Raw genomic sequence first — 13,257 nt, forward strand, 5'->3', positions numbered from 1 at the left:
AGGGAAATAGTTGCACTGGTGCTTGCGACAAGAGCGTTACCGTACATACACGCAAGAAAAACGGACAACTTTACGTAAGTCCTCTTTTGAAGGAGATTAGATGCTGCGCATACGCTTTGAAACAGAACATGACTGACAAGCAAAAAGGTGAGCAGCTCACTGATTCATGAATTCTGTTCTGAATAATTATTGCTACCAGTCATCGTCGCTCTGACGTCTGCGTCCGAGACATGCACCGCTGCACTCTCCGCACTCGCTTCCCGGAATCAGCGCAATAAATTTGAGCCCCAAACCTCCGATCTCGCTGTGATCGTAAAAGACCTAGACTCTCTCCTTTCTATGATATACAACACCAGCACCAAACTTGCTCTCGTGCTCAAACCATCATCTCCTACATACTCCGCTTCTCTGCCCGTGATCGTGGATCTAACGAAATATACGTCTGGCATCGCGCATTGCATTCATCTTTTGAATCCTAATTTACATGGGGCGACGCTTATCAAGGAGCTGCAGCATGAGGTGACAGCTATTTTTGAGGCTTTGCGTGCAGTCGTGCAGACATTTTTGAATCTTGCTGCGCGTGGTCCGTCGATAGCAAGGAATGATTCCGCAGAAGAGTATCTTGTCCGGACAGGCACTCTCCACGATCTAATAACCCAAGCACGTGGACCCAATGGGATACCAAAGGATAACATATCTGCCATCCGTCGAAGATGGAAGCAGGACCGAGCGGCTCTTGAAGATAGTCTTCGAGAAGTATCTGAAATGATAGACGGAGCCGAAGGGAGTGAAAACGATGATGTCGATGACGGTTGGGATGAGCTTGGTTTGGGCGACACAGGAGCGAAGATGGACGGGGACGAGCTGGCGCGTGCAAAAAATGTACAGCACTTGTCTGCTACTTTCAAATCAGCTCTTTTTAAACGCGCCCATTTGTCAGGTTCACTCCGTACTGCGGTTAACCACATTATTGCACAAGCGTATATTCTTGGATCTACTTTCGTCCACACCTACCCCACCCGGGCCGCCTCCGAGCCTTGCTCTAGATGCTTTACTTTTGCAGTCACACGCACTCCTTGCTGCGTCCGACGAATTGGTCTCCTCGTTGTATATTCCTCAGAACCCCGCAACAATCAGGAAGGAATCGTTAGCGCTGCTCGATATAATTAATGGACTCCAGTTACAGCTGCGAATATTCTTCCCCGATACGTCCTCCCTAGAACAACAGCTCTCCGGGCTCAGCATCGAGGGAGATAAGTCAGCGCCGACACCTAGCAAACCCACGGCAGACAAAAAGTGGTTTGATCTTTGTTTCGACCAGGTAACAAAGACATCCGCCAATCTCGTGTCTCCTATGTACAAGCCATCCCCAGGGGTCGGCCAGAAACCAAGATGAAAAATGCTTCTGAAGTGTCAGTTGTGCAAGCAATAGAGTATAGGAAGTTTGTAATATTGCAATGATGTATTTACAAGTCTAGTGTTGCATGTCCGAAAGCAAGGTGCACAAGTCAAACAAAACAAGAAATGAAAGCCCTCAAGCTTCAAGTTCAAGCCTCTCCCTCCTCTTTCGTGGCACTCCGGCTCCGCTCCCTGTCATGTCGTAGACGCGCTCTCTCCTTGTCGTACTCCTCTCGGAACTTGGCAGCAAGAAAGTTGGGGTGCAAAGCCATGCAATTGTTAGCTCTAAGTTTCTGTTCAAAACCGGCGATCTTGTCTGCTTGTGACTGCAGATCGAAATGATGTTTCTATACTTGAATCAGAAACAAGGATCCTGTGCGAACAAGAGAAAGAAACAGACAGCTTCTTCCGCGCGCTTAGCCTTTGCTTCATCACGCATCTTGTTCAGCTCTTTCCGTCTTTCTTCCTCCTTCTCTCTCCTGTTGAGTCCAGAACGAGGAGTACTACCACCAGCCTGCAGAGCAAACAATCATGTAAACGTACAAAAACATCGTCAAAACCGCCTCACCCCTTTAAAGAGCTCAGCATACACGCTTTTGTCTCGCAAGTCAAAGTCTGCTGCCCCCATGAGACCTGCAGCCTTACGTTGCGGATGAGGAGCACCGATTTTTGTCACGTCATCAGTTGAGGGTGATGGCTTAGAGGGTGCAGCAGCGGATTGAGACTGAGCGGAAGTTGCAGCTGAGGTTGAGGGTTTGTTCTTCTTAATTGTTGGGAGTTTGCGCTTCTTCAGTTCTGGCGGCGGCAAGGCGGACTGGTCAGGTGCGGCAGAAGGATCGACCACCGATGGTGGATGAACGGAAGATTCATCATCCGCAAAGAGATCAGAGACCTGACTCTGGGCCGTGACGCTGGTAGACGCAGATAGGGTACCAGAAAGGGGAATTTTGCGCTCGTCCTTGATCATGATATCTTTCTCCTTTTCTTTTCCAGCCTTTGGCCTGCCACCCTTTCCCAACACCAATTTGACCTTGGTAGGTTTTTTCTTCGCGGACGAAGATGCCTTTGCCTTTCCACCACGCTTTGTTGCAGCTTCAGGTTCGAACCCCTCGTCTTCTACATCTGGGAAAGGTTCGTCAAGGAAATCATCCTCGTCCACAAGGTCATCAATGTCGACTTCGGCATCTTCAGCGTCTGAGAACGCCGCTTGTTTCTTCTTCTTCGCTCCTGTTACAGAACCTGCCACCGTTATACGCTTCGCGCTCGCATCCACCTTACTCTTCTTTCGAGCTTGACCGGAAGCGACTGGAGCGGTGCCAGCGTCGACATGTTGATCCATAGGGTCGTGCGCTAGAAAACGCGTTTCTTCGTCTGCATCCACCTCCCCATCAACATCAACATCCACATCCATATCATTATCCATATAATGATGTTCATAACCTATCGGTTCTGGTTCTAGTTCTGCAGTACGAGAACGTTTGAAGCGCGAAGACTCAAACTGAGCGTCAGCAGCATCATCAAATTCTTCCTCGTCAGAATCGACGAGGCGTCTCTTTGATTTTCGTTTGCTGAGCGAAGGCTGGTTTTGATGAGCTTCCTGTGCATTAATACACGGAAATTGTTCACCTTTGAGTCTGCTGAATCCCTGATGGCGACTCGGGACATCAGAGCTCGAAGTGGCTGTGCCCATAACCAAGTTTGGATTTGTTTGAAGCCTTTAGACAACAAGTGCAAACAAACGCGTAAATTAATAAAGTTGAGCAAATATTAGGCCCGAAGTGATATTTAAAGCAGGTGAGCTTGCAACTCAACGAGGACTCATTGACAGCTTCTAGTGAGAATAATTCACGCTCAATGCGTCTACCTGGTTCGTTATGGCGAAATATTCATGGGAGAGGAGTACCCTCACGGTATCTCGCTAACACGGCTGTCCAACGACCGTGTCATGTCACCGTACTAGGTGAAGAGTACCCCACCGACCACATGACGAACATATCTCCCACAATCGTGTCCAAGCTCCCACTGAAACTACACACACAACCCTCACATCCCCTCAGTACACTCCGAGCGCTCATAGAATCACATTTCCCCTCATACTCTCACCTCTCCTCGCTCTCTCCCCTCGTCACTCCATACCAAAACTTTGATCTACTATCTTTCCCAGCAGACCATCCTGGTCGGTCCGTGACAGACAGCTACTATGTCAATAAGGACCTCATGTTGCGCACTCACACCTCTGCACACGAAGTAGAGGTGTTTGGACGAGGAGAGACAAAGTGGTTGCTTACTGCAGACGTGTACCGGCGCGACGAGATAGACGGGTCGCATTACCCTGTATTCCACCAGACAGAGGGTGCACGTATCATTTCAGCAAACTCCGCGGGCATGAAGGAGATCGAGGAGGACAACGAACGTCTCGCAGCCCATTTGGAACGATCCAGTATAGAAATTGAAGATGTCCCTCATCTATCGCCGATGAATCCTTGTCAACCAGCTCATGATCCAAAACACACGGAACTAATCGCGAAAAACCTGAAATTGTCCCTGAATAGTCTTATGCTACATTTGTTTGCTGGACGTGTCGGTGCTACCGCTCAAAACCCACTTAAAGTGCGGTGGATAGAAGCTACTTTCCCGTGGACAACGCCAAGTTTTGAGGTCGAGGTCTTCTTCCGTGGTAAATGGCTGGAAATCCTTGGTTGTGGAGTCATTTATCAGCCAACACTCGATAACGCGAGTACGTTGATGAATCGACATATATTAACGTCACGAATAATGCGTAATTAGATGTTTCCGACAAGCTGGGGTGGGCGTTCGGCCTTGGACTCGAACGGATAGCGATGGTTTTATATTCTATCCCCGACATTCGTTTGTTCTGGTCACAGGACCCTCGTTTCCTCTCGCAGTTTAAACAAGGCGAAATCACCACGTTCAAACCGTACTCGAAATACCCGGCATGCTTCAAGGATGTCAGCTTTTGGCTCCCCGAAGGCCAGTCGCTTCATGAAAACGATTTTTGCGACCTTGTTCGAGACGTCGCAGGAGATGTGGTGGAGGACGTCAAATTGGCGAGTCTTGCTCTGAACTGAGTGTGGCCTGACCTGACCTCCGAGTAGATCGACAATTTCACTCACCCGAAAACTAAGCGGAAGAGCCTTTGTTACAGGATCAATTATCGTTCGATGGATAGGTAAGCCCTGTCCTTCATGGAAGCTGGTTTCTAACCTTTAAGTAGATCACTTTCGAACGATGAGGCCAACTCTCTTAATGCACAGGTCGTTTCCTGTTTGCAGGATCGGTTCAGAGTTGAGATTCGGTGAATTAAATGTGCTAAAATAATATCTATCGTGCATGCAATCCACCCACACCGCTCGTAGAGGCTCTAGATTACTTACTAGTGTGTCTAATAGTCCTCCCAATACCTGCCCTGCTCGGCACTGCACACCTGTCACCCACCCAAACCCCGTATAGCAATGACATAGGTCATGAATCATGATGTATCCTGCACGACGCCGACTTGCGCCGCGCGCAATAGCCGATCCTTAATCATGTACCCGGTTTTCTGGCACTCTAATATAGTCCCAGGTTCCTTTCCGGGTATTGGAGCTTGATACATTGCTTCGTGTTGATTAGGGTCAAACTTGTCACCGGTAGGGTCAAATGGTTTGACATGATACTTGAAGAGTGTGGAGAGGAGGAGACGATGGGTCATGTCGACGCCCTGATGCAACTCCTTCAGGTAGGTTTGGACAGATTTTGAGTTAGGTGGTGATGAATCGGATGAGTCTGGGGAGGGAGAGTCTGCTTGGGCAAGAACATCCTCTGGTACGGACTTGAGGGCGAGTGCAAGAACATCTACGGTCTCAAGCAGGTCACCAGCAAAGCGGGTGATAGCAAAATCGCGCTGCTGCTCTTTTTCACGGGAAGCATTGCGTTGCAAGTTCAAAAAGTCTGCTTGCAGGTACTGTAACCGACTCTGGAGAACAATCAAAACGCGTGCAAGGTTTGAGAGGGAATGCTAACTTTTAGGTCCGTAGTTTCAGTTTCTTTTGCTTTAATGGTTTTGAGCAACTCAGTCTCCGGCGTGATTTCTGTCTTGTCGGTTTCTACCTCCTTCTCTGCGTCCGCCTCCGCTGCAGGAGCTTTGTCATCAGAGTACTGTCGTGTGCCTACTATTCGCCGACCGTAAGATGCCAGCGCATCTCGTGAGGAGCGACCGATAGTTCTCGACGACAGTGAAGCCGTAGAAGAACGAAAGGCCTGTCGGACGTATGCAGCGTTCATGATAATAAATGATAGAAAAGAGAAAAGGCTCTAGTGTGACCTTGTATTGAACGGAGCCAAACGCGTCCAAAATTTTCGGAAAGGAAAGGGTCGTGGGAATAACTTACGTATCCGCTTAAGCAAGAACTCATATCTTCAGAAATCAGTAGAAAATATAGACGATATTTTAAATCCGTTGTGCTCCTGCTCTTTCTTCTCCCGTGTCGCTATCTTTTCGATTTCACTGTCTATCTTTTAAAAGTTCTAGTGTTGTGTGTAACTTTCATTCATTCGTGTGTGCTTGTAGTATAACCAAAAGAGGCAACTTGATATGACATTTATTAAGATGCCTCGCTCAGCCTTTCCACCTTTCCTTTTATCTTCCATTTCAACCTCTTCTTCGGTTCGAAATCGTCCAAGATCCATCCTTGTTTCTACCATCATGACCGCCCAGATCATCGACGGCACTACCATAGCAAAGTAAGTGATCCCTGATCAACGTCCAACCTGTCTTGATCAAATCACGTGCGTCTAGGTCTATTCGCGATGGTGTCGCGCAGAAAATCAAGGCGTTCCAAGCCCAATACCCTCGATTCCAGCCCCAGCTTGTAGTCGTGCAAGCTGGCGAACGTCCTGATTCGAGCACGTACATCCGCATGAAAGCTAAAGCTGCAGAGGAAGTCGGCATCAAGTTTAATCACGTCAAATTCCCAGAAGCAGCCACGGCCGACGAGATCATCCAGGTTGTTAAGAAGCTTTCGGACGATGAAGCTATTAGTGGTGTCCTTGTTCAGCTGCCTCTTGGACCTCATGTCGATGCGGACGGTACCCGCGCTGTCACTGAGGCCGTTTCTCCTGAGAAAGATGTTGACGGGTATGTTGTTTTCATTTTGGGAAATCCTTTTATCTGAGAGTTCTAGCTTCCATGCGTACAATATCGGTCACTTGTCTTCGCGTGCTGCTTCTCCGTTGTTCGTTCCTTGTACACCGGCAGCTGTTATTCGCCTGCTGGAGAGTACTGGCGTATCCATCGCTGGCTCAACCGCAGTTGTGCTGGGTCGTAGCGACATCGTCGGCAACCCCGTGGCTGCACTCCTGAGAAGCCGTGATGCAACAGTTACCCAATGCCACAGTCGCACCAAGAACATTGAACAGATCGTCAGTTGCATCTCGCGTAATTATCAGATATCACACCTTTCTTACGTTTATTTGCAGGTCAGACAAGCTGATATCGTGGTAGCTGCTATCGGCCAGTCGGCATTCGTCAAAGGTTCGTGGGTGAAACCTGGTGCAGTCGTTATCGACGTTGGCATCAATTTCGTTCCGGGTATGTTTTGGTCTCCGCATGCGATCCGGGTTATTTATATAATCAATTTCTAGACGCGACTAAGAAATCAGGTCAACGCCTAGTCGGAGATGTCGATGAGGATGCGTTTGCTGTGGCCTCACACATCACCCCTGTTCCAGGAGGTGTTGGTCCCATGACTGTCGCTTTGCTGATGGAAAACGTATACAACTCTGCTGTCCGTCTCTGGCAAAAGGCTCGGGAGCGTAAGATCAAACCCTTGGCACTTGACATCAAGGAGAAAGTTCCCAGCGATATCGAAATTGCTATGGCCCAAACCCCGAAGCCCGTCACTCAGCTTGCAAAAGAGATGGGACTTCTGCCCGACGAACTTGAAAGCTATGGCAAGTTTAAGGCCAAGGTCGAGCTCAGCGTGTTGGACCGCTTGGCACACCGCAAAGATGGGAAATACATTGTCATTGCTGGGTAGGAATTACTGGAACACATTTTGCTATCTGAAGTTGACCTATTTTAAAGTATCACACCTACTCCTCTGGGTGAGGGCAAGTCTACGACTACCATTGGTCTTGCTCAGGCACTGGGCGCACATCTTGGACGTCCGGCATTCGCCTGTGTGCGTCAACCTTCTCAAGGACCGACATTCGGTATCAAAGGTGGAGCTGCTGGTGGAGGTTACAGTCAAGTAATTCCTATGGATGAGGTAGGCTACCTTTCTTTATATCCCTTCTCGCCCTGACGTTCTTTATTTAGTTCAACCTTCATTTGACCGGTGACATACACGCTGTCACGGCTGCCAACAACTTGCTGGGTAAGCTCACTGAACTTGATCTGACACTCGGTTCCTAACTTTGAGCGCAGCCGCTGCTCTTGACGCTCGTTTGTTCCATGAGGCGACTCAGACTGACAAGGTCTGTCAACGTTGGAAAACTTGTTGTTGTACAAGCTCACTTTCTGCAGGGTCTTTTCAGTCGTCTTGTACCCACCAAAAAGGGCAAGCGCGAGTTCGCACCCCTGATGCTCAAGCGCTTGAGGAAGCTTGGTATCAACAAAACCAACCCGAACGACCTGACACCCGAGGAAATTAACCTCTTTGCTCGCCTTGACATCGACCCCGAGACTATCACTTGGAACCGTGTCCTCGACACAAACGACCGTTTCCTGCGCAAGGTCACACTAGGCCGTAACCCCACTGAGAAAGGCCACGAGCGCGAGGCTGGGTTTGACATCGCTGTGGCTAGTGAATGTATGGCCGTGCTGGCGTTGACCACCGATCTCGTTGACATGCGCGAGAGGTTGGGCAACATGGTCGTTGCGACGAGCAAGCGCGGAGAGGCCATCACTGCTGATGACATTGGTGTTGGAGGTGCACTTGCTGTTCTCATGAAGGACACGGTCAAGCCCAACCTGATGCAAACGCTCGAGGGTACCCCTGTTTTCGTTCACGCCGGTCCTTTCGCCAACATCGCCCATGGAAACTCTTCTATCCTTGCTGATCGTATTGCTCTCAAGCTCGCAGGAACTGAGGAGGGCGACTCTTCAGACCGCGTTGGCTACGTGCTGACTGAGGGTGGTTTCGGAGCTGACATGGGCATGGAGAAGTTCTGCAATATCAAGTGTCGTGTTAGCGGCCTCAAGCCTGATGCTACTGTCATCGTTGCAACTACTCGTGCCCTCAAGATGCACGGTGGTGGACCTGAGGTGACGCCTGGCAAGCCTTTGGCTGATACCTACACCAAGGAGGATATTGTCACCCTCAAGGAAGGTTGCCAAAACCTCGCTAGGCACATCGAGAACTCCAAGAAGTTCGGTGTCAAGGTTATCATTGCCATCAACCGATTCGCGTTAGTACTGCTTTCCTATCAGACATGGGTCTTTGCTGATTTTGGCACAGCTCTGATACCCCTGCTGAACTCGAGCTCATCCGTCAGCAGGCTCTTGCTGCCGGTGCTGATGCCGCGATAGTGAGCAACCACTGGGCAGAAGGTGGTGCTGGTGCACGTGCCCTTGCTGAGGCAGTCGTTGCAACTTGCGAAGGAGAATCCGGCTTCAGATTCCTCTACGACCTCAACCTCCCCATCGCTCAAAAGATCGAGATAATCTGCAAGGAGATATACCGTGCGGCTGGCGTCGAGCTTAGCGAATTTGCCAGCAAGCAGCTAGAAACTTATACTCGTCAAGGCTATGGCAACCTGCCCAGTAAGTCCTATCTCCATATGCCTGTGGAGTTATATTTATGTCGTTCATTCAGTTTGCATGGCAAAGACCCAATATTCATTCTCTCATGATCCGTCCCTTAAAAATGCTCCTTCGGGCTTCACCGTTCCGATTCGCGAAGTGCGCCTATCTGCTGGGGCTGGTTTCCTATACCCTATTCTCGGAGACATGCAGACCATGCCAGGGCTTGGCACACGGCCAGGTAAGTGATACCAGGTGCTTATACAAAAATTATCTCACGAGAAATTGCCGCGCAGGGTTCTGGGAAGTCGGACTTGACTCACAAACTGGGCGCGTCGTCGGATTGTTCTAGACGCTTTGCTGTCGCGCTTTCAACCATCGCGACAAGTACATAGCGCACATCGTCTCGAATCTTCATCAGATTTCGCAGCTTCCACGCTGGAAGCCCCGTCTCAACACGGAGCTGTTTGCCATTCAACCCGTACATAGGTCGCCGTTGAGGTGTTGTGGATATGGGTTATTTAAGACGATGAGGGTGCTGGCACGCCCCAATAACTGCTCTTCAGGGTGGTCCTGTCGGGCGTTGCATGTATCATGTGTTAAATAAATAGCTTCTCACATGTATCATGATGTTATCGCTATGACTAATCTACGGGTTAAACACTCCCCTGTCCACCTGGGAGTCTTGCACAGGGAATGGACTGTGCGTTGGAAACCAAAGGGAACGTAGGTAGGGAAGTGGTTGCAAGGCTCCCGCTCTGTTCGTCATAGGTAATCACGTCATATGCAGCGTCTACATCCCTAGCGTACGTGTTACCCTTGGTGTCAATGTACGAAAAGGTGTTGTTGCTGGTCCCGTTAGCAGAACCTCCCGAAGTTAAGATGGTGAGATAACCCGCTGGAATACGGTTGAGTACATGTTCCCCGCAGAAACAGAGATCATACCTGTCTGCTGGCGCTCACTAATGTCGGATCCCAAGATGAAAGGCGCAGGGACAAGCTGACGGTCATACGAGTGATCGAACGTGGTATAATCTGAAGCATAAATCGGTCAGTTATGCAACGCAGGTTGAACCGAGCGAAACTTGCATAATGTCTCGGTATCATTATTAACCAGGGCTGTCACGTTGATGTACAGGGGATAGTTAAAGTTGTCAGTAAGAACTGAGACTCCATTGTGAGTTGAGATGACTGAGCCGGAGGATATCTGCGCGACGTTCTGTGATGAATATATTGAGTGGTGAGTAAATTATTGGGGACAACAGTGGGTCTCAACCTGAATATTAGCGTCGTCGAGGTAATATTGCGTGTTTGTGAAGTCCATGCTCTGTTGGAAAACGACATTGTTTGTCGTCCCACTACCGCTGACAATGGTGGACTCGATTTTGAGGGACCTCTGAGCATTGACCGTGATATTGATATCTGTGCCACCGATGCTCGCTGTTGTCTCCGTTATTGCATAGGGTTGAACATCATATGTCGTGATGCTGCCCGTCGTTTGTTTGCCCGACGGGTCCGTGACAACCTGCAAGAGTCCAGAAACATACCAGTTCTGGTTGAGAGTGTGATTTGTTTCAGCGGAGGCGACGTCCAAAGTTACATTATGTGGGAGGCCGTCGGCGAACACCGGTGCAAATGGTGTGAGATCAAGAAAGTAGGTAGGAAGATCGATTGCACCATATGATGTGATGGGCCTGTGAAGCACATGGTCGAAAGAAGAAGAAAAAAACAGGGAAAGCACAAGATCATACCTCCAAACTCCGGGATTTATGCCGCCAGTGAAAATGACAGCATACGGAAAGGCTACACCAGCAACTTGGCCATCCACAAGGAGACGAACCTCACGGAAAGGGCCTCCACCGTATGTTGTGCCAGGCGGAAGATAACCGAGATATTCGTCGGCTGCGTTGTAGTACTTGAGAGAAGAATCAATTGGTGATTCGGCTTCCTTATACGCGACAAACTGTCTCTCACCCAGAATTCCTCGTCTCCATTGCCGGACGCATAGAGCTCGGCGTAGATTTCAACAGTGTTTTGCGGGAGCGTCACGTTGAGCTGACAAGGGTTTACTTAACACTCATAATGCAGAGGGAAAAGCTTACAGAAAATGCTGGTGGGACTGAAGCCTCGTTGCCAGTGTTGTTTAGCATCGTCGATATCGGTACAATCATGTTAGATTGTCCAGCAGTAGGGTATTCCCCGGACGATGCATAGAAAGTTGCATAAAGTGTAGCTGATGCGTAAATTAACATGACATCATCTGGAATGAAACGAAAACGCGCGCACTCGCATACTGCCCAGTGTCAGTGGAGGTGACGACGTTGTCAAGCTCGAGAATAAAAGTTCCGGGCTTGTCGAACAAGGGGATGTAGCGAGTGACATCTTTCGTGTAAGTCCAAATGATACCATTTTCGGTCGGCTCTGGAGTTGAAGTGCGCCAAACTAGGACGTTCAGTATCAGTCCTCGCCATGCAATGCATGACCGTCAAAAAGAACATACTTTCCGTGTTCTGGAACGTGAAGATTCCAAGGCGGTCATACTGGGTCCCGTTTGATGTCACTGTGAAGTTGAGTGTTACTGCTGCCCAGGAACCGACCGCCCCGCAATCAGTCGGCGGACTGCATAGAATCGGATGAGAATCAACATGAAAAAATGCAAACAGACACCCACGTGTACTCGACGATCTCTGGACTGAAGTGGATGGTCAGCTCAACTTGGAATCTTTACCAGTCAAAGACCAACTAACTCTCCGTATGAGTTCCCAAATGTGCGCCTAGGAAGTAATAGCTGTCAGAGTTTGAAACGCTTCAAAATGATTTACTCACTCCAGAATCATCATCGTGCATTGTTGCCCACCGTTTGGAACCGGAGGCGGTTCAGCGACTTGGAAATCGACAAGCACCTGAGCACTGGAGAGCGCGGCAAGCAATACACCTGCCAGTGGTGCGAATGCTCTCATCTTCGACAGCGTTGATTGCAGCTAGTGTCAGGTAGCAGTGGGAAGCAGTGGACACACTCTCCCTGTACACGTGGAGACCAAAATCATGTTGTTACCCATCAACATCATTTATTTCGCAGGATGATCTTCCCTGGGGCCGGCTACAAGAATAAGACTGAATGATCATGCACATGACGATACCGGTACGCACTGATTTACTCACAATCATAAAATTTGAGTAGGTCAGAAGCGAAGCAGTGAGCTGGATGTTGTCAATGACGAGAAATTACCTTCCAATATTACCATAATTGTGGCTGTACGTTCCTAAATTACACATTCACATCGCTTCAGAGAGTGCATTAAATGAGGGAAAGTCCACCATCGCTCTGATCTTGAAGAACTTGAGTCCAACACTACGTTTTTGTGATACAAACCGCGACTGTCGAAGAGATTGGCTGTAGCTGCTGCAAGAGTCGAGCGTGTGCAAGTCTTGACCTGTGATGATGAGGTACGAAGTCTGACCATGTATCATGTCCACTTCATATTGCCTTCTATTGGCGCATGGAGGTATGTGCCATATGTGTCGTCTTCTTGCCATCTGCGTCTGCGAGTGTCGTTTGTCATATCACCATCGTATATCCGTTATGTAATCTTATTGCACGTCTCTTGTTACTTGTAGTTACATTCACACTCTCGCTGAGCTAGTCTCTCCGTTCTAGCGTATACCTTCCAGAACGTCAAGACTTCGACTCTGCTTTTCTGTAATGCTCAACTATCCAATTCCTCGCCGAATTTTGGTGGTGTGGTTATTTTCTTCCATCCTTCAATACGACTCATATCCACTAGACTCAGATGCAGTCTCTAGTCTGGATCCATATCTGCAGGACGTTGTAACTGTTCCCGCTTCTCTGGCTGGCTTACTAGCAGTGAGTGTCCCTGCCGGGTTGGCCGCAGACGGTTGGCCTGTTGGTGTCAGTGTTGTTGGACAGTGGGGTTCTGACGAATTAGTGATGTGCGTTGAGAAGGTGATTGAACGGACATCAGGCCAATGGCTGATGTAATTTGCAATTGTGGGCTCGATGCTGCACAGATAAACATGATTTGGATTGTCTATTCAGATGCATTTCGATTAGAACAAACGCAATTACTGCTCCTTGGACGCAGATTGACAAACAC

At 49.0% G+C, this 13,257-nt stretch overlaps 6 protein-coding genes across 6 annotated transcripts; 3 read left to right on the forward strand and 3 right to left on the reverse strand.

Moving 5' to 3' along the window:
- Positions 1 to 73: 73 nt before the first annotated feature.
- On the forward strand, positions 74 to 1,438 carry DFJ58DRAFT_789346 (uncharacterized protein). The gene is made up of 3 exons (XM_041390202.1): positions 74 to 147; positions 200 to 882; positions 941 to 1,438. The coding sequence occupies exons 1-3, from the start codon at positions 129 to 131 to the stop codon at positions 1,394 to 1,396; spliced, it is 1,158 nt and encodes a 385-aa protein (XP_041243764.1). The 5' UTR covers positions 74 to 128; the 3' UTR covers positions 1,397 to 1,438.
- On the reverse strand, positions 1,359 to 3,105 carry DFJ58DRAFT_391589 (uncharacterized protein). The gene is made up of 4 exons (XM_041380162.1): positions 3,025 to 3,105; positions 1,967 to 2,977; positions 1,799 to 1,912; positions 1,359 to 1,745 (listed from the first exon to the last, which is right to left on the reverse strand). Exons 1-4 carry the CDS (start codon positions 3,061 to 3,063, stop codon positions 1,548 to 1,550), a joined length of 1,362 nt encoding a protein of 453 aa, XP_041243765.1. The 5' UTR covers positions 3,064 to 3,105; the 3' UTR covers positions 1,359 to 1,547.
- A 67-nt stretch (positions 3,106 to 3,172) lies between these two features.
- DFJ58DRAFT_391602 (uncharacterized protein) lies at positions 3,173 to 4,803 on the forward strand. The gene is made up of 4 exons (XM_041380163.1): positions 3,173 to 4,135; positions 4,186 to 4,466; positions 4,515 to 4,588; positions 4,634 to 4,803. Exons 1-4 carry the CDS (start codon positions 3,253 to 3,255, stop codon positions 4,716 to 4,718), a joined length of 1,323 nt encoding a protein of 440 aa, XP_041243766.1. The 5' UTR covers positions 3,173 to 3,252; the 3' UTR covers positions 4,719 to 4,803.
- Positions 4,804 to 4,888: 85 nt separating this feature from the next.
- Positions 4,889 to 5,682, reverse strand: DFJ58DRAFT_841586 (GrpE-domain-containing protein; the record flags this gene model as incomplete). Its single annotated transcript, XM_041392724.1, has 2 exons — positions 4,889 to 5,374; positions 5,422 to 5,682. 2 exons carry the CDS (start codon positions 5,680 to 5,682, stop codon positions 4,889 to 4,891), a joined length of 747 nt encoding a protein of 248 aa, XP_041243767.1.
- Positions 5,683 to 5,796: 114 nt separating this feature from the next.
- Positions 5,797 to 9,819, forward strand: DFJ58DRAFT_914189 (formate--tetrahydrofolate ligase-domain-containing protein). The gene is made up of 12 exons (XM_041395369.1): positions 5,797 to 6,141; positions 6,197 to 6,535; positions 6,582 to 6,819; positions 6,877 to 6,988; positions 7,042 to 7,432; positions 7,484 to 7,667; positions 7,718 to 7,775; positions 7,826 to 7,875; positions 7,925 to 8,808; positions 8,859 to 9,163; positions 9,216 to 9,383; positions 9,439 to 9,819. Exons 1-12 carry the CDS (start codon positions 5,993 to 5,995, stop codon positions 9,492 to 9,494), a joined length of 2,934 nt encoding a protein of 977 aa, XP_041243768.1. The 5' UTR covers positions 5,797 to 5,992; the 3' UTR covers positions 9,495 to 9,819.
- DFJ58DRAFT_391667 (peptide N-acetyl-beta-D-glucosaminyl asparaginase amidase A-domain-containing protein) lies at positions 9,647 to 12,228 on the reverse strand. Its single transcript, XM_041380164.1, has 12 exons — positions 11,969 to 12,228; positions 11,890 to 11,916; positions 11,814 to 11,834; positions 11,643 to 11,761; positions 11,429 to 11,584; positions 11,245 to 11,375; positions 11,117 to 11,197; positions 10,894 to 11,057; positions 10,419 to 10,836; positions 10,232 to 10,361; positions 10,088 to 10,177; positions 9,647 to 10,040 (listed from the first exon to the last, which is right to left on the reverse strand). The coding sequence occupies exons 1-12, from the start codon at positions 12,100 to 12,102 to the stop codon at positions 9,799 to 9,801; spliced, it is 1,713 nt and encodes a 570-aa protein (XP_041243769.1). The 5' UTR covers positions 12,103 to 12,228; the 3' UTR covers positions 9,647 to 9,798.
- Between the last annotated feature and the right edge of the window lie 1,029 nt (positions 12,229 to 13,257).

This window comes from Suillus subalutaceus (assembly GCF_016647625.1).
Source record: "Suillus subalutaceus strain FC151 chromosome Unknown DFJ58scaffold_55, whole genome shotgun sequence".
NCBI classification, from domain to species: domain Eukaryota; kingdom Fungi; phylum Basidiomycota; class Agaricomycetes; order Boletales; family Suillaceae; genus Suillus; species Suillus subalutaceus.

Excerpts from the sequence above, each read along its gene's own strand:
- DFJ58DRAFT_789346 (XM_041390202.1), top strand. Across the intron at positions 883-940 it reads AGCTGGCGCGTGCAAAAAAT|GTTCACTCCGTACTGCGGTT; the intron begins GTACAGCACTTG and ends CCCATTTGTCAG.
- DFJ58DRAFT_391589 (XM_041380162.1), bottom strand. The coding sequence starts at position 3,063 with ATGTCCCGAGTCGCCATCAGGGATTCAGCAGACTCAAAG. Across the intron at positions 2,978-3,024 it reads GGGATTCAGCAGACTCAAAG|CCTTCGCTCAGCAAACGAAA; the intron begins GTGAACAATTTC and ends CATCAAAACCAG. Across the intron at positions 1,746-1,798 it reads CTAAGCGCGCGGAAGAAGCT|AAACATCATTTCGATCTGCA; the intron begins GTCTGTTTCTTT and ends ATTCAAGTATAG.
- DFJ58DRAFT_391602 (XM_041380163.1), top strand. The coding sequence starts at position 3,253 with ATGCGTCTACCTGGTTCGTTATGGCGAAATATTCATGGGAGAGGAGTA. Across the intron at positions 4,467-4,514 it reads TGGTGGAGGACGTCAAATTG|ATCGACAATTTCACTCACCC; the intron begins GCGAGTCTTGCT and ends ACCTCCGAGTAG. Across the intron at positions 4,589-4,633 it reads AATTATCGTTCGATGGATAG|ATCACTTTCGAACGATGAGG; the intron begins GTAAGCCCTGTC and ends ACCTTTAAGTAG.
- DFJ58DRAFT_914189 (XM_041395369.1), top strand. The coding sequence starts at position 5,993 with ATGACATTTATTAAGATGCCTCGCTCAGCCTTTCCACCTTTCCTTTTA. Across the intron at positions 6,989-7,041 it reads TGGCATCAATTTCGTTCCGG|ACGCGACTAAGAAATCAGGT; the intron begins GTATGTTTTGGT and ends ATCAATTTCTAG. Across the intron at positions 7,776-7,825 it reads GGCTGCCAACAACTTGCTGG|CCGCTGCTCTTGACGCTCGT; the intron begins GTAAGCTCACTG and ends CTTTGAGCGCAG.
- DFJ58DRAFT_391667 (XM_041380164.1), bottom strand. The coding sequence starts at position 12,102 with ATGAGAGCATTCGCACCACTGGCAGGTGTATTGCTTGCCGCGCTCTCC. Across the intron at positions 11,917-11,968 it reads TGCACGATGATGATTCTGGA|GCGCACATTTGGGAACTCAT; the intron begins GTGAGTAAATCA and ends ATTACTTCCTAG. Across the intron at positions 11,835-11,889 it reads TTTGGGAACTCATACGGAGA|TCCAGAGATCGTCGAGTACA; the intron begins GTTAGTTGGTCT and ends CATCCACTTCAG.